Below are 20,389 nucleotides of genomic sequence, written 5' to 3'. Positions count from 1 at the left end.
ACTGTGCGCTGAGTAATCGACTGGCTGCAGCAACGCCCTGTATGTACGTGCGATAAATTTTGTTGTTTACTAACTTAGATAATAAATTATATAACTTAGCCTAAGTTACGGAATGAATAAAAATATATGTATATTATTATATAATTATATATTTATGGAATATTTATTTATGTATCGTATATATACATATATATATTGTATCTATTTTTTTTTTTATGTATTAAATAATTGTACACCCCTACCATCCTATCTCTCTCCTCTACCAAAGGTTGCCTGGAAGAGATCGCTGTTTTAGCGATAAGGCCGCCTATTGTACATTTTTCTTTTCTTTGTTTTGTTTTACTCCTATTATTTTTGTCTATATTGGTGTGCAATAAAGAGTATATAAATAAATAAATATCATATAGAAAGATGTAATTATTTCAATTTACATTTGTTCCTTTAAAACAAAATCTGATTGAGAAAAAATACAATATAGGGCCGCAATTTATGAAGTTAATATTTATAAAAGCTCCAATAATAGTATTATGTAGTGATAGACATTGGGTGCATAATGTAAAACATCTGCAGTGCGGTCTGCATCGCGGATGCTGCAGTATTTTATAGATGTACATTGGCGTCTGTCATCTGTGTATATAATACGCTAAGTAAGGATAGGGTTGCGGACTTTTATTAAATGTGACTGATAAAAATAATCTTTTTTATGCCATAAAATTATAATAAAAACTATTGAAAAATAGCTAAAAATTAAAACTTAATAGCTACAGAAAAATGTTAAGAGACTTAAAGAATATATTTTTTTATTACGATCAGTGGCAGCCCTTCTTCTATACTAATAATGTATAGGATAAAATATGAATGTCACTTGTACTATCGCGAGTGTATTATAACATGACATCTAGCTTATACAATTTGAATGTTAATAAAACATTTATATTAATATTATAAATGCGAAAGTCTGTCTGTCTGTTATGCTTTCACGGGTAAACCACTAAAGCGATTTTGATAAAATTTGATATGAAGCAAGCTTGAACACCGAGGACATAGGTTACTTTTTATACCTAACACTTACAACACGCGCGCGAAGCCGCGGGAAAAAACTAGTATAAAAACAAAATAAGAGAAAACGTCGATCTCTTCGCCAATATTGATTAAGTTTCACTGTTTATATTTATATATTTTGTTATAATTAATCTTGGATTCCGCATATGTCGGATGAAATTTTGCCACATTTGTTTTCCCCGAAATGGAGCAGCTTTATGGATTAGGCTGGACATATTCTCCTTTGCAGGGGAGGCGTCCAATAGTGGGGCATTTAACGACTTTTGTAAAATGTTTCTTTGTTTATCATTGTTATACCATTCATCTGGTTGATTTAAAACTTTGTACAGTTGTTATTGATACTTATATAATAAAGCTTTATGAAAACTGCGTCTTATCCGATAAACGTTAAACAAATAATTAAAGAACTGTCTGTCCGTGATACTCGCACGGGTAAACCAAGAACCAATTGAAATGGGTGCTGCTAATCAGAAGTTTGATAAATTTGGTATTTTGATTTAATTAGTGGAAACGATATTTGTCTTTTGTAATTAGTTTTAACACTAGTTGTGCAGAGACCTCTCTGCTTCTTCTGTAATGTTTTTGCACTCTGAGGGCTTAATCTACAATTAGTGAGAGTGATGCAACAATAAACTTTCGATATGAAAAAAACGATGTAAAAAAAGACTAAGTCGAGTCCTACTGATATTACAAATTAAAAGTTATGCCTTTTGTACAAAAGCGATTGACAAGCATGGTCGAAAATCAACTATCAACATTCTTATTTTAGAAACACAAACGATTCCTGAATAAAGTTTTTGTGATAATAACATATTTTGATATCCTTATATTAAATACAAACCTATTTAATACTGAACCGATAATATCAGAAAAATGAAACTTAATATATTTCAAGATCTTGATAAGAAAATTATGAAAATTATCGATATATCGGCGTCTCAAACCGATATTATTTGTATACGATATGGAACATTACATCCTTAATTACAAATGAAACAAGATATAATTTGGAATTAGGAATTCAATCTAATGCTCACAGTGTAAAGTACCTAAAAGTCATTTACAGGCACAAGACCTGAAGCCCAAATATCGTAGTGGCACGACGAAGGCAAGTCGCAGTGCAGAATTAACATACTTTGCATAGTATGTACTAGCAATAACACTTATTTTTTTTAACAAAGCGAGACTACATATGTACGTGTAAGTTCACACGCTCACGCCCACATTGCTGGCGACTTGGACATGAATCGATCTTAGGGTAAGAATACAAAAAAGCTTATGTATTTATTATTTGTTTTTAACCCTGTCTGGACTTGAACATATACTCATTATATAGACAAACAGTTTCATTGAAATATTTTCTTTTTAATCTGTTAAATTTAAATTAAATGATTTGTTTATTTTTACTTAATTTAAGTAAGTAGGCACAATATTATTATTCGCAGTTTATGTAGTCCGTAGTCAGACAGAGACGCGTTTGCGACGCGGCTGCTCAATGATGATGGAAATCGTAGCCTTCTCGAAATATATCGATCAACCATCGCTTATAGTGAAAGCGCCACCAACCTTGGGAACTAAGATTTTATGTCCCTTGTGCCTGTAATTACACTGGCTCACTCACCCTTCAAACCGGAACACAACAATATCAAGTATTGCTGTTTTGCGGTAGAATATCTGATGAGTGGGTGGTACCTACCCAGACGAGCTTGCACAAAGCCCTACCACCAGTAAATAAATATAGATAAATGACGTAAGTGATACTAAATTATAATATAAAATAAAACTATGTTTTAATTACATTCTTTTAAATATGTCTTCAGCTTGGCTTGATTTGTAATTTTGAATTTTGATGGAGACATAGTCTGCGGTTTACAAAAAAATAACTCATTTGCTTTTAACGAATAGTACACTATTATTATATTTATAATACGAAATATTACCAATATTGATTATCTATGAAATAAAACATCCTGTATTACCTCATTGGCATTTATTTTAAAAAAGTTACATATAAACATTCATATTAACGTGAACGTTTAACTATGATCGTGTCACACATCCACTACGCACCTCTAAGTTCTTATTTGTCATTACGTTTTGTTAGCACACGATATAATTTTTGTTTCAATCGTATAGAAAAAGTCAAATCCCAACAGACAAAGTACAGTAAATTAAGAGAATGTATGTAAAAAAAAAAATCTGTCATGGTAAACTTATACATAATGGAAATTAAATAAAAAATATGTTATCTGATCATATATTGGTTGCATTTCATGCTTCATGCAAGTCTCCATATAACTCGCTCATTAGTTATGTTCCCGCCGAAACATCAATATTACTATAAGCTTATTCCAAAGGCGGGACTAGTAAGGACAAATGAATAACTTTGACCTTGAATTGAAATGATATCATAGGTCGATATCTAAAATAATATATGATATTTGTGTAAAAATGGCGTATAGAATGCCGTCGAAGTTCCTATCGGACGTAAAATTAAAGTGGATATAAGTAGTTCAGTGAAATACTGTTATATTATAAAACAAGATATAGTAATTAAGCGTTGTTTGTTGGGCATAATATAGAGGGTCCCTCTACACAATTACTTGATCGCATGAAACATGTAAATCTAAGTTCCTCCCGTTATTGGAATAGGCTGTTCAGGTATTGGTACAACACTTTAGATATATGATACATTAAGCCAAGTTCACTTTACAATTTCTTAAGTGCCAGAGGCAAGCGACCGCTTTCTATTTGCACGTTTGCATTCCTTTTTTAAATAATAATACAAATAGCTTATCTATATTTTTATATAAAGCCGACGAGTTGATTTGTTTGTTTGAAAGGATAGATAGGCATTTTATTGGTTATAGACTATCACATCACGCTGCAACTCATAGCGCAGCAGCAACGTTTGACGCGTGTGAAATCATGAAGCAAATAGTATAAGGTATAAATAAATATAATATACATATAATCAGTATATAATTGACTTATAATCAAAAAAGCCAAAAATTACATCGTGTGCTGTTGTTTTTCTATTGGATACTCACTAATTGCGATCGATGTTTCAATCACTGGTATTTTAATTTATTTCTTAAAACTATTTTTAACTTTAAGTTTGAAACACGTTTGGCAACACAAAGGGTATCAATTATTACACTAATAATTTAATTCTCTCTATATACTTATTAAAAATACCAGTGATTATATTTTTATTTAGATTTGGCCATACAGTTTAATTATTTATTTTCTGTGACAAAATAATAAAATGACAATGATAAAAACACATTAAAAAGCGATTACGAACTGTACCGACAAATCTAGACAAGTGACAGGCTTAAACGACTTCATAATTGAAATCAGTTTAACTGCACAGACAAAATAAATATACACACAAAACTCACTTTGCAAAATCAATTTGAAAAGTGCTCATTACAAAAATATTTATTCTGACGTAACCAGCGTCACACTTTATTGCTGCCTAATATATTATCATAATAATTTTAAGGTAAAAAATTTATATAAAAAACGAAGAAAATATTTTACACGTATTTTAAAACTAAATATGTTTTTTATAAATATAAATAATTCACCATCGATAGCTGGAGAACATCATTTGTTGCCATTTTCAATATATTTTTTGATTAGAGAACACATTTAAAAAGTATTTCATGACCATTTACGCACCACTAATTTTTAAAACACACATATATTATCTAACATCCTTGTAATTACACAGTACGCTACTAAATCTATAATCACATTGCAAGATTTCTTTCTCTAATACCGAATGACTTGTTAGGCAATGAAAAAATATTATTATAATTTATTTCATTTTACACCTTTATTATTTTCTAAGTTAGTGTCCACGTTTCCACGTGGACACTAACTGCGGGACTAGTCCACAAATTCAAAGTCGCTCAGCGTGCTATGGAGCGAGCTATGCTCGGAGTATCTTTGAAGGATAAGATCAGAAATGAGATTATCCGGAAAAGAACCGGAGTCACCGACATAGCTTGCAAAATTAGCAGGCTGAAGTGGCAGTGGGCTGGTCACGTATGTCGTAGGACCGATGGCCGTTGGAGCAGACGAGTCCTAGAGTGGAGACCGCGAATCGGCAAGCGCAGCGTAGGGCGCCCTCCAGCCAGGTGGACCGACGACCTCAAGAAGGTGGCGGGCACCAACTGGATGCGGAAGGCGGAGGACAGGGAGTTTTGGCGCACCTTGGGAGAGGCCTATGTTCAGCAGTGGACAACGATTGGCTGTTGATTGATTATTTTCTAAATAAATGTTTAACTGCTGAAAGACCAAATACTAAACTTATGTTAGTCAATAGATAATAATTCAAGTGTTACCATGTGAAAAATTAATGTACATAAAACCATCATTGACATTTAAATGTCTTAACAAATCTTTAAGTAATTGTAGTAACAGCATATTAGAATGTGTGTATAGAATGAATAGGTTTCCTCTGGCAAGGAGAAAAATTCTCCATTAGTTTGATGTATTTAAATATTTTCTCCGGTTAAAAGAGAAATCTTGCAGTGCAATGTTCCGCAGGGTCAGGGTTACATTTTGCGTTGACCGTGCCTAGGATTTTACACAACACAGGTATTAGGTAAATAACGTTAGGCAGTCTTTGGGTAGGTCGGAAGATTTTATAGCGACTAGATATAATTATACATTTGAAAATAATTGTACTAATACAAAGACTAACTAAATCGCACACATACGAAATTTATTTGGAGCCCATCAAACATTTTTTATTTTTATTCTGAAATCTGATTGTTCTTTATTCCGAATTTCACATTTGTCTTATAAAATTTTGAATAAGTTGAAATTTTTGTAATATTGGTTTTTCGTTTCAAATCCTTTTATTAAATTTGAATAAACTACTTCTATGTCACTCTAAAATGTTACTTTTATAACAGCAAAGCATTTTCTCACCATGAGAAATAAATCTCAAACTTTTCACTATGGTTTTGAATAAAAAAATTATAACAATGAATGGCTCCAAAAAACAGCTGAAATTCTTATGTTCCTCTACCGACCAAAGTCTACGTACTAACATCGAATTTATCAACTTACACCTATATGAAATTCCAATAATTCAATGGATAATTATTCATTTATAATTGGTGTTATAGGGGACAAAGCGATTTTACTTATATCTATATACTTTAACTAAAAAGTTTCTTGTTATTTTGTTTTGTGCGATTTCATAATTATATTACCATTTAACTTTGTGTAGAATACGAAACGGTTGCTTCTTAAGCATTACTTTACCCTGGATTCGTACACGTAAAATTTTCAAAAAATTTAAAAAATTTCCTTGGATATATTTAAATACTTAAAAAGGTACAGAATTGCGCATAAACTATAAAAAAATATTAAAAAAATACCGTCTCAAGGAAATAGGGGAGAAAGTATTACAATTATCCAATCCCATTTCTTACGGTGCTTACAAAGTCTATGTCTAATTGAACATCGTCTAAGAGTTGTAGGCCGTACAATAAAATACGGGGTTCTAAAGGTTTAATGGCTACATATATTTTTTCTATAACAAACACTGTTACCTCTAAAGAGCATGCAACTATTATAGGAATCGTTTTCCTATTAGTCAATTCAATAACGTAGGTACTTCTCTCTCTGAAAATTGTTTGAAATATAAAATTCATAAGACATTTTTTGTAATTGGAGTATTATCTTAATTGTCACATAAAAACGTTTCCTCCGTGACCAGCACATGTACTCTCTTTACCTAATATTGAGCAATAGCGTAATACTTTGGGACCACGTTATAATTCAACCATTTTATGACGATCTCGAAAATCTGCAAATATTAGTATTGGTTATGTCAACCAGTTGTCTGTTACGCTAACAAATACTCCCCAACCTGATCATTGATTAGCCGTCTCAAACTTTTCCGCCATCTTTGAAATCGTTGATTAAAGAAAATCAGAAGACCGTACGTATAAATAATTCGAGCTTTTCACATCATGAAATCGCCGCAATCAACTCCGAAGTCCCAGTCGTCTGATGTTGTAGCAGCGTCGTCGTATTCAGCGAGAGCCTGTTCGTAGGCCGAAGCTTCATAAGCTGTGACACCGTCAAGCATGGAACAGGCTTGGGACACATTGGTGTGATGCATTATAGGCATTGCGTGGAGTGCGAAGTCCTCTCCTTCTTGTGACCATGTGAGACCTGCAATTCAATTATTTGTATAAATTTCTCTGAGGTCACTTTTTATTAAAAGGTAAAAATTTAAGAAAAAATTCGATAAATGACATCATCAATTTTAGTGTTATTATTTTTTTAATGTTTCTTTTTACCAATTTAATGTTCGTTCGTGGTAACTAGAATATGTTAATTTTTATTCGATATTAAGTTATGTACTGTAGATGTTTGTTTTTTTATTTCTGTAGTTAACAAGATGGTAATTACAGAAAACACAATATTATTCTACCAACCCGCAATTCTACCAACCCGCATTGGAGCAGCGTGGTGGAATAAGCTCCAAACGTTCTCCTCAAAAAGAGGAGAGGAGGCCTTTAGCCCAGCAGTGGGACATTCACAGGCTGTTACGGTTACGGTACAATATTATAATATATATTCTATCACATACGCTAACAACTATTAGAGCTATATTTATTCATTTCTTATATATTGCTTGTGTTTGTTGATTTATCAACGATAATTGATATTCTACAAATATTTTACTTACGTCCACTCCAAACTCCATTGGGCAAAGTGACCCACCCCCAACCCTGGCCCCAAGCCAGTTCATGGTCCAGCTGTCCCGCAAGTGGTACCTGTCGTTTAATCACCGCGACAAGACCGCGACCGTCCAGTGCACCCACAGCGTTGCGAGACGAACGCGCGTACATTTCAGAAGATGTTGATGCTATAATCAAACACAACAAAATTTTAATTTTCGTAACTAATATAAAATAATGAGGACCATATATATTTTATCTTTAGACAGCTTGGTAGTAGAATATATTAGCCATTTAGTGCCTTTTTTCTATTCTCGAAGTAAATCAACTTAATTTTTTGTATATCTTTTTGGTGTGTATATTTTATTAACATTTTTTTATGGATGACAAGCTAATCGAAAATCCGTGGCTGGCTTGGCTAAGGGATAGTAAATATTCTAGCATATTCGTTAACAAATGCAGCCAACGGCAAATCTGGCCTTAATAGATGAAACCCGAAGCTTTCTATCTTCATAATTAAAAATTTAATAGAAATATCACACTTATTGGGCATTTAATGGAAAGCTATTGGTCGATTAATGGAAAATATGTCTATGTATTAGTTTCCGCCTGTGGGTTCGCGTATGATGTCCTTTTCCGTTCCCCTGACAACGTGTATACATTTTTTTAATAATCTGTTGAGTATATTATTAGTATTCATTTAATTAATAGCACTTTATTCTTCAAATTGTTGTATTATAAATTTATTAATTTCTGTAGTCCAATTTTTTTTAGGTTGAGCCTTTTTAACAAATTGCTTTTGATTAAATCATAGAAATAGCTCAGATTTTTTATAACTTAAATATTATATATTTAAGTTTATTATTTATTGATAACGTATAATTTAACATATTATTAATATATTAATTTAACAACTGCATATAGTATGATGGTTCTAATATTATTAAAAATATTGGGTACCCATATTCATATCATAATCACTAAACTTAATATTTACGGTAGAATAACTCAAAGACATTAGCGTTACTCTGACATACAAAAAATCCTGTCAATAAGTCATTAAAATATCACTGGTGGTCGTGAATACGTCGCCTGTATCATTACTTTACATTTATTTTTTTTAACTTATTAATTAATTATCCCTAATTTATATTATAGAAGGGCCGGTTGGCGTGGTTGGTAGATACTCGCCTTTCACGCCGAAGGTTGTGGCTTCGATTCCCACCCAGGACAGACATTTGTGTGCTTGACAGACATTTGTGTAACAGTAACAGCCTGTAAATGTCCCACTGCTGGGCTAAGGCCTCCTCTCCCTTTTTTTGAGGAGAAGGTTTGGAGCTTATTCCACCACGCTGCTCCAGTGCGGGTTGGTGGAATACACATGTGGCAGAATTTCAGTGAAATTAGACACATGCAGGTTTCCTCACGATGTTTTCCTTCACCGTAAAGCACGAGATGAATTATAATTACAAATTAAGCACATGAAAAGTCAGTGGTGCTTGCCCGGGCTTGAACCCACGATCATCGGTTAAGATTCACGCGTTCTTACCACTGGGCCATCTCGGCTCGACATTTATGTGCATATCTGTTTGTCCTGAGTCTGGATGTAATTATCTATATAAGTATGTATTTACAAAAGAAAAGTAGTATATGTAGTATATCAGTTGTCTGGTTTTCATAGTACAAGCACTGCTTAGTTTGGAATCAGATGGCCGTGTGTGAATAATGTCCCAGGATATTATTATTATGCATCGAATTATTTAACATGAACGTATCCAAAGGGTTTTATTTACAAGTAAAATAGATCGTAAAAAATAAGTAACAACTAGTAAATGTCTCTCTAATGCTTTCCTCTTGAGGAAAGACTTGTTGCTCATTACTCTACTCCAATGTGAGATCGTGGAATAACACTGCGATACACACTACGAACCGAAACGGCCCAATTATGAAGACATATGCATTATTATGCATATATAGATTTCATTGTAAGAATGATTTAAAAAAACCTAATAAATCTGATAATTTTTATCCTCTGAGCGCTTTATTCTCACAATAATATCAGTGATAACGCAAACCACGTTTTATTCAGAATATCAATCATTTAAAACTTATTTCAATATAGTTTCTTATTAAATACATTTGTCATCATTTCATTCGAATATCGTTTGGTATTAACTCAATCCTATTCGTGGAATATTATCTAAATTAATTTATTTACACGTAATTGGTTGGGTCGCTCCTTTGTTTACGTGAAGCTGAACGTCATGTAGTACCTATTCATAGTGGAATACTAAGAACTTAATCTATCTTGCGCTTCCTCCCAGGTGTTAAGATAAACTAAATTGTATGGGACGGTGTATAGAAATTTGAATTTCTGTGATTATAATTTAGATATTGTATCTACGTTATAAAGTTAAATTCTTTATATTTTGCTGTTATCTAAAATTTGATTTGTAATTCGAAATGTAAGCCCTTTAACGTCATTCTGTAGGTACCCATTATAGTATATTACTGGTGGTAGGGCTTTGTACAAGCTTGTCTGGGTAGTACCACCCATTCATCTAATATTCTATCGCAAAACAGTAGTACTCGGTATTGTTGTGTTCCGGTTTGAAGGGTGAGTGAGCCGGTGTAATTACAAATACAAGGGACATAACATCTTAGTTCCCAAGGTTGGTGGCGCATTGGCGAAGTAAGCGATGGTTAACATTTCTTACAATGCCAATGTCTATGGGCGTTGGTGACCACTTACCATCAGGTGGCCCATATGCACGTCCGCCTACCTATACTATAAAAAAAAAAAAACAATTAAATGGATTTACGGAAATAGATTTGCATTAAGATGCTTCCTACTATACTAATATTAAGTCATTCAAGTATTTTTTTCCGTTAGTAAAAAACAGTTATCCCTTTGATATAAAAAGATATAGTGATAGCCTACCAATATATTCAATTTACTATGGAACAATTGGTAAATTCGGTAATTTATAAGATTTAAATATTTAATAGCCCTTATACGCGTTCTTATACCATGTTTACATGAATAAAAAAAAAGACGATCAAATCACAAATGTTAGTCACGGTTGTTGAGGTATATTACGTTAGAAATAAATTAAAGAAAAAACACGTACGCACAACATTATTCTTATTTACACTAAATATTATGAAATTAAGACAACGTCAACCGCGTCAACGTGATGCATAAAGTCTAAATAAAATAAAAACATATTAAACACACGCTTCATTTTATTCCACGTACTAAAATGTTATAGTATTGTCACCCGCGCTAAATGTGTATGCAAAATTTCACATCGATCGAATTGCCGCACATTTACTTATAGGTGAAGTTCAATAAATCGAAAATGTATAAAAGATGAATTTCATTATTACATAAATATGACGTAAAACAGTAGTAGTCGTAGTAGAACAAAAAACATCTTTTGTCCGTTTTATAAAATTAAAAATACAAATGTACATAAAATATGCTAAACCAATTGATTTGTTGTGTCAAGCTGAAATTAGGTATTTATTTTCTAATTTTCAATAACCAAATAATTACTGTTTTTTTGTATTAAAAAAAACCTTAACCTAGGTTCACTACCATACAATCCAGTACGGATTTCAGAAAGTAAGGCTCAGTGGTTATATCACTGTAATATTTTAAAGACTTGCTAACTTTTTTAAATATTGGTAACTCCTAAGATAATTAAACACAAAAATACAAATATTGCTGTTTTGCTGTAGAATATAATATGATGAGTAGATGTACCCAGCCCACTACCACATAGCCCTACCACCAATATATTTATTATTAATTTTAAAATGTCAAATGCCAAAATATCAAGTATATTTCAGGTCATTTTGTCTCTTCATATCTAATAATATTTCAAAGTTTTAATTTTTAACGTGTGAGGTCGGGCGCTTATAATACATAAAGGTCTTCACACAAAGGATTTATACGGTCTTAAAGGCACATACATCTAATTAGAGCGAAGTGGTAAAGCACGTAACATGATCTACAAGGGACGAATTAACGTGGCTCCTTCTAATGACAATAATTAAGATATACCTAAATTTCAGACGGATTTTAATGTCTAGGTAAGATATAATTTTATCTATCTATGAAATCTTGATTAACTTCGTTATGTAGCACAATAAATCGTTGAAGTGAAACTTCTCTGGGCCAGATGAGAGTAAAATTTCAAGGTCAATTTCAAGTACAACATTTTTATATATAGCGTTTAAAGTAAAAAGTTTCTGACACAAAGAGGTTTTGCTTCTGTCACGTGACGTACACATTTTTTTTTACAAAAATTTGAAAAAATTGCTAGTGACTAATAAGAGACATAAAAGATGAATCTCAATTTCATTAAAGATATATTGCTTTAAAAAGACTTAAATTTATACATATTTTTTAGATAATTATTTATTAATCCTTAGTAAGTTATACTTTACTTAAGGTATATTCATGTCTAATAGAATTTCATTAAAGTTTTGTAAAGGACGGTTATTCACATGTATGCAGAATGTAAAATGTATAAGTAAGTAGCCATTCTTAATACTGATGAATGAGAGAAAGAGAGAAATAGAGAAATGGGAGAACCATTTCATGATGTTCTGCTACTTTTATCTGTTATTTTTAGGTATTCAAAATAAAGTCAGCTTCACAAAACATAATTATGGAAGCTAGAATTGGTTGTTGCGAAGTTAAGCTATAATAATGAACCATAAATGAAAGGTTATTGAACTTGATTTATATATCCCGTAATCAGTTGCCATCAACTTATCTGAGCCCTGACTGGACAGCTGTTATAGGTTTGCGGGCGCCAAGTCTGTCGTTTAGGAGCTTTAATCTTAATTGCGGCCGCTGATAGCCGCTTCAGATAGGACCGTATTTAGAAGATCTCCATATTATAATCCTTGTTTTAATACCAAGGGAATTATGGTCGTTTACTGATGGCTTAGTTTATTTGAGGCTTTTGAGATACCTTACGAATGAACGGATCTAAACTGTAATGGATATTGTACTACCTTGTAATTTTTATTATCGAACGCATAATTTTCTTAAATTTTAATAATAAATTTAATTTAAATGAAAATGTTGTAATTTCTTTTGTCATAGATTAAAATAATATCATTAAATTCGTGTTGATATTCGAATAAAATAAAAGTGACTTTCATCTACATACGTATGTATTACAAAGTCAAATTTGTTTATGAAACCAGTATACTATAATTATAACTATAATTCTTGATTCCGTAAAGAAATTGCGTTTATTATTATACTAGCTGACCCGTGCCCACTTCGTTGGGCGGTAAACATTTTTACTTGTGATGAAATTATGATTGTGGTTCGGTTACTACTGAGTGCCATGATTTATTTCCTGACTGCCAAAAGTCGCGTTGGCCGAAGATTAATAAAATTCTTTTTATTTTTCGGGTTAATGTATAGCATATGGCACTCAAATCGTGTGGCTTTCTATTGGTAAAAGAATTTTTAAAAATCGGTTCACTAGATCCAGAGATTACCTCCTACAACCACACAAACTTTACGTCTTTATAATATTAGTATAAATATTTCAGTGTAGTCTTTTTGTCTCTATTTCGTATGTATGATATCTTCTCTAATCGATCTTTTGAGGCATCAAGTTTATAACACAAACCAGCAGTGCTAATGTATAAGAACTCACTTTATATATCAATGGTGATATATTGAAAACTGACTTGCGCGTTACCTTTTTGATACATGAATAATTGAAATTTTATCATAATTATAGTCAATGTCGCAAATCACTTCTGACATTGATTCACGATCGTGTTCTGCGGTGAGGTCTGCGTTTTTGTTTTCAGAAAAGCTATACAGCTCATTTTGCCATTTAAAATTATTATAAGTATATCATACATAGGTTATGTATATAGTAAATTTTGTTAATGAAGAAAACTATAAACTATATATATATTGTATTTCTTATATGTTAAATGTTTGGGAATTTCCAAAAAATATTGCGAGTGAAACTTCATTACTTTTATGTTGTTGATTTTACCTAAGGTAACATTTTTTAATTCTTTTACGGACAAATACAGAAAATAATATTTACAAATCCCCATACAGAATTACGGAATCTGCCAATAAAATATTTATTTCATACCGTAACATGTGTTCGTTTGGATTTTAAAATATAGATCGAATTTGATTAACTCGACATCTTAAATCGATTTGTCGTTGTTTGAAGCGTAAACTCGATTATCGTCGATTTGTGTCGTAATTTAATAAATTTCCGGTATTTTATTTTGCATTAAAATATTTCACAACGATTGTCTAGTTCTATTATATAAGTTAAAATATAATCGATGCTTCGTGATGATGTTGAAACAAATAATTGGTTTAGCCAAACAAATAAAAATCACTATTTGGTAGTGACGTAGATAATTGATATAAAAATTTGGTCGGTCTTCAAAAGAAATTATGAACAAAAATGGAACATTTACAATTATTTTTTATTATATACGTATTTAATGTAAGCATTTAATCATGTCAGTCACATTTATTATACGCGTCAAATATATAATTTATAAAATAATTAAAATTATAATAATCAGCATTCTTACTTCGTTAGTACACACATGAGTGGACGAGAACTTCATTAATCGATAATTTTACGTTCGCAAGTATTTGGACAAGAGCAATTAATTCTAATAGGCTAATACTGTGATGTTAGCTACAAGAGATCAAATAAAACCTCGTAGCGAATTGTAATTAATTAATTTGCTTGTTCATTGTACCATATTTACGTTTATATTAGTCATTTCTTATTACGTTAAAGTATTTGATTTTTATCACTTCATAATTTTAGTTCGGGTATTTGTAGGTTAGAAAATATTTGCTTAGTTTTTTTTTAAATATTCTATTATAAATTTTTAGACAGTTAGTTTGTTATTAATGCAAAAGTAAATACTATTGTTTTTACTTATTAAACTTATATTTATATTGGTAATGACTGACGTTGGTCTAGTGGCTTGATGTAAGGCCGCAGAACCCGGAGGTCCTGGGTTCAATTCCCAGGTCGGGCCAATAAAAAGTTATTGGGTTTTTTTTTGTCAGAAAATTCTCAGTAACAACCCGGTGTCTGGCAGGTGCAAGTGTGTACACTCCCGTGCCTCGGAAAGCAGGTAAAGCCGTTGGTCCTGCGCCTGAACTGAATGGTCGTGTTGGATTGCCGTTGTATCGGATTATGAGAGTTGGGGAATGGAGAGTGCACCTGTGTTTGCGCACACACTTGTGCACTATAATATCTCCTGTGTAGTTGGCTAATCTCTCTTGAGATTGGCCGCCGTGGCCGAAATCGGTCTGGAGGACATTATATTGATATTTGTGACAAGTATAAGCAAAAATAAGATAATACGTACGTCGTACTCTGACTGTTGGTCTTTTGAAGGCTGTGCGGAGATACGGCATTGACATCACCAGCTCGATGTGAGGAGGCGGAGGTAGCTGAAAATTTTGTAATATACATTAACATAATATTATTTTCAACAATATATAGGTAAATACAGTCAGTCCTTCACCGGATGCACACGCGCGATGCATTAAAAGTGTACGGAAATGTCGTTATGTACTCCATTCCGCTAACCGTATCTTTATTTACTAATAACTAAGTTGTATCGGCTCGCGTGCCACATTAAACATTAAGTTGCTCAGGGCTGAGTTAAGATATATATCTAATAGTCCTCGTATACTTACAGTTTTTGAGATAGCTGCCATCCATTCCCTTTGTGAGCAGTAACAGAAAATTTATGTTTTGAATATATTATTGTATTGCTCTATTCGATAAAATATATAAATCTAAAACTTATTACTACATATTACAATCTTAATATTGTTATTGATATATTTTTAAATATTGATAGACTATGAAAGAATGACTAACTCATAAATTCTTAAACAAATCTTCATTCCTAACCGATAAATTTTATTAAATTGTAAAATGATAAAGGTGCTTGTAAGAAAACTGCTTTATTACTAATAAAATATTTAACTTGAACGATAACAGGGACGGAATAAATTAATATTTGATAGTCATTTAATCGACAACAAAAGAAAAACGAGTAATTTACAACAAGATGAAGACAAATGAAAATTACTATCCAAAAATGTTGATAGTGATGCTGCCATGTAATAAAAACATGCACATCAAACTATTAAATGGATAGACACACAAACGCACAGACAACACTTCGACTACAAGACTATTCATCGAAGAAATTAAGGTACATTTATCATCATGGTACACTACCATCGACAATAGGGGCTTTCCCTTGCTATCTTGCATCTGAACCAAAGGCAAATTGGCAACATTTCTTTCGTGTCAACACTATGATAAAATATTGTGTAATTGGTCACTTGTTAAGAAACACAAAAGTTGCTATCACAAAAATTGTGAACTAGTGGAAAGGCACCATTACATTTCATATTATCATAATTTGGAAACCACTTAAACTTTAATGAAACTTAGCTTGGTTAAAACTCTTTTCAATATGCCATAAGTGTATTCCAAAGTATGCCCTGGAGCAAAATATGGAATACATTTTATCTTGTCAAATGAAATGGTTCTCGAGGGATAATAAAAAAACGTGTATCCATACTCAGTGTCCATATTCACGAAATTGCGGAGACATTAGCTTGATAAATATAAATGTATATGTAGATATATGTATGTATGTATGACGTCAATGAAAGAAAATACCTACGACTTTTCTAAATGTTGTCGTGTGTTTGTTTGGTTGTCCTCCTGCGCAGTAACGTAGAAATCGATTTATTTGTCAGTTAGGTCACATTATGAATATGTGTCGGGATGATATTTTTTCTCCTGTTATTTACTTAAATTTTTCCATTAATGTAGTAGTATTATTGATTAATTGTACGTAATCAAATTAAAATTAAAAATTTCAAAGGATGCGACTCAAAAATACCTCTGAAAGTGTATTGAGACCATTCCAATGAGCTCGAGCTTACTTTGCTGTAAGTACGTTCGAAACGATTTGCTTCCTCGTTTCTGATACGCACCGCCAAGGTCTGGAATACCCTCCCGACCTCCGTTTTCCCCACCACCTACAATGTGGGTACCTTCAAGTCTAGAGTGAATAGGCATCTTCTAGGCAAGCGCGCTCCATCTTAGACTGTATCTCACTTTCCATCAGGTGTGATAACAGTCAAGCGCTAGCCTATACATTTAAAAAAAAACATTGGTGAGGAGTTGGGTATCCTATTAATGCCCGATTATACTGCAATATCAGATTATGGCTAATATATTATTGTTATATCATGTCACAGGATAATAAATTTTTAATCGATCTGATTAGTAGAATTGGCTTACAACCCTTCAACAACTAAAAAGAGCTGATTATATTCAAACAGCTAAACGACCTTTATTTAATCATAGCTAAGAATATTCTCGATCAAATCACCTTTCAAATATTTTTTTTTATCAAAATCGGTTCAACCGATTAGGAGCTACGACGACACAGTTTTCTTATTGCATCGGGTATTAAAAAGAAAGATTTCGATTTAATTATTCAATCTTCAATTTGATTGCACCATAATATTGAATAGGTAATTTATACCACTAAACTATAAATTATTTTATTTTAAAGAAATATTTTAAATACAATTTAAGTTGAATTCATATACATGGTCTCACTACTTTATGAGGTTTTCGTTACTGATACTTTTTTACTTAAAATATTTTACTTAAAATTGTATCTGTCATACTAAGCATTGAATAAACTAAATGCCCACTAATTAAAAAAAAAGTGTTTTGATGGAACTAATTAGGTAAGTAAGTTATAAAAAACTAGCGGAATTGCCACTTAATGTGTGTTATCTTGATATTGAATAAAAGTACCTCTAACATATAACTAGCAATTACAAGAACTAGATTTAAAAATAAAAATATTATTTCTTTTTAATAAAATAAAACTTGAACCAATTAATTTAGCTTCCCGTCGACTGCAATATTTGAAGAATTCAACTTACTTGATGCAATTGATTTTTATAATATATTTTTTCAAGAACAGATCATAAACAGCCAATGGTCCGGTATTCTATGACTGTTCGTTTAAGCCTTTTATCGTTTATGAATAAAAAAATATCAAATTAAAAAACCGTCTTTGAAATAATCTTTTATTAAACGGAGTCTCTTTGTCTTTATCTCTTTAGTCCTGATGTTTAAAGATTCCACGAGGGTTTATCTGCTTATCTGAGCGCTTCCCTTTATTTGTATGCAAAGAGCAGACTTTGAAGGACTTCTTAAAATTGTAAATAGCATTTTGTTTCTATGTAAAGAATTAACCTTTTATTTCAAAAGGTTGAATAAGAAGCAATTTTAATTGATAAGTTTAAATATACGGCGATAATTAAAACAAATCTAAGAGTATAAACTAAGTGCAATGAGCAGCAATAGAAATTAGCTATTATTGTTGTAGCAAATGAGTCATATTATAAGTGCGAATGTGTTGTAATGTTTTTTACGCTGTCAAGTTTTAATTATATGATATTCTACCGCAAAACAGCAGTACTTGGTATTGTTGTGTTCCGGTTTTAAGGGTGAATGAGCCAGTGTAATTACAGGCACAAGGGACATAACATCTTAGTTCCCAAGGTTGGTGGCGCATTGGTGATGTAAGCGATGGTTAACATTTCTTACAATGCGAATGTCTATGGGCGTTGGTCGCCTTCCTATTCTATATAAAAAAAAACTATTTAACAAATTGACATGAAATTTTGCAAACACGTTGTCAGAGGTACAAGAAGCTACGTAAGGCACCTAAGACCTGTCCTTCACAAGCGAGCAAAGCCACGGATAGAGAGTGTAAACATGTGCATGTGATAAAAGTGTAAACACTTTTTTCAGAAAGATTGCAATGAAATTCAACCTTAAATTTTGCTCTTATCGTGCCCAATGATGTTTAATTAAAAAGATTAATTAAGCAATTATGTACTGTTAATCAATTATGTATTTGTTAATCAATTATGACAAGAATATTTTTAGTAGGTAATTCTCAGAAATGTATGACATGTAAACATCTTATTAAAATATGACCTTTATCTATTTAATAAAAAAAAAAAAAGTTAATATAGTATATAAAAAGTTCAGTAGAAAAACATGACTAAACATACGAGTTAATTAAAATATTCAGAAGCCCATTAAACAACTTTTACGTAGTAATAATACCGGCAGGATTTCAGCGTAAAAAGTTTGAATTATTATATAATATAAAAACCATTTTTTTTTTCAAAACAAACGTTTATTTAATCTGTATTGTCACCAGCATTAAATGTATGTGCACAATTTCAGCGCAACTGGTCATATCTATAAAAATAGCTCATCTTTTAAATTTTTAACTTTTTAAAATTAAATTATAAATTTATAATTCTAAGTATTAGAAAAGAAGACATTACTCACGGGCTACTTAACTTGAGAAAAGAATAAACACAGAAACGATTTAACTGTTACTGAAAGAAAAATATGGCGAAATTTAAATGAATATTTTTAATCGATTTAAAATTGTTTTAGAATAAACGAATTATAATTAATTTTAGAATTTAATAGTTTCACAGGCTTCATTAATTAATAAATACAATATTTTGCTAATATCGCATTTGGACAAAATACGCCCATATTTTTCGCTACATATTTTTTTGAAGTTGTATAACAAATATATCAATTACTTATATAATTATATATGTATTGTAAATGTTTATGGAGTGAGATAATTCTAATTATAAAAGTGACTTCGTTTCTTGTCGGCTCTCAGTGGTATGAAGGAGTCAATTATATTATAAGCTTGTAAATTACATTCCGAACCAGACCAGTTATATATTTACCTTGAACTAATTTGTAAATTCATGATAAAAGTATCCAAGCACAAAACAGAACTAGGGACGTTTTAAATTTAATTTTCTAATTAATTTTACGTTTATATTTTAATTGTTAGAACATATTTTTAAATGTAATTGCGTGAAATTCGTTCATAAATATTATTATATTATCTTACTTATAGTAAACTGCAGAAGTCGTTTATTATTTTGTAAAATTAATCTTTTATGTGTGTCTCTTTACAAAATTTATTCCAATCAAAAATGGCGTCCAAGTATCTGAATTTGAAACAAAATATTCGCAATGAAATAGGTTGTATTTAAATAAGTCACGATAGAACAAGAAATCCATTATTAATATATCTAATTAATTTAAGGCGATTTACTCGTAATACCGACCAACTTTTTTCATAGTCCATGTGGCGTGTTAGTTTAATTTTTTTTTAGCGTTTACGTGATGTCGATATAGCAGACGTGGTTTTTAAATCGTTTATACAAAACATTAATCGAATAGGTATTTAATATCGTTAATTCAAATAAATATATAAACAGTAGATACTAACTTATAAAATAAGCAAATAAACTTGAATTTTTAATTGTAAAAGGAAATCTTCTCGATATTTGAGAGCTTTAAGACATCTAGACACGTGGTAGGGTTTCAAGCCAAGTTCAAGCAAACAGAACTGGCGAGCAGCACCGTGTGTAATATCATACGAACCATTTAGAGCCACTTTTG

General features: G+C 31.5%; 1 protein-coding gene across 1 annotated transcript in view; it reads right to left on the bottom strand.

Annotated features, from left to right (window-relative positions):
- Positions 1-5,067: 5,067 nt before the first annotated feature.
- Positions 5,068-20,389, bottom strand: part of LOC126776110 (uncharacterized) — a 75,399-nt gene continuing 60,077 nt past the window's right edge. The window contains exons 6-9 of the mRNA XM_050498401.1: positions 15,520-15,547; positions 15,186-15,270; positions 7,787-7,966; positions 5,068-7,266 (exon numbers count right to left, since the gene is read on the bottom strand). Coding sequence (XP_050354358.1) covers positions 7,055-7,266; positions 7,787-7,966; positions 15,186-15,270; positions 15,520-15,547 — 505 coding nt within the window. The 3' untranslated portion in view covers positions 5,068-7,054. The remainder of the gene's footprint in view (positions 7,267-7,786; positions 7,967-15,185; positions 15,271-15,519; positions 15,548-20,389) is intronic.

This window comes from Nymphalis io, chromosome 19 (genome assembly GCF_905147045.1).
Source record: "Nymphalis io chromosome 19, ilAglIoxx1.1, whole genome shotgun sequence".
NCBI lineage: Eukaryota > Metazoa > Arthropoda > Insecta > Lepidoptera > Nymphalidae > Nymphalis > Nymphalis io.
Note: the sequence above shows the minus strand (reverse complement) of the source record. Positions and strands in the feature narration are given on the sequence as shown.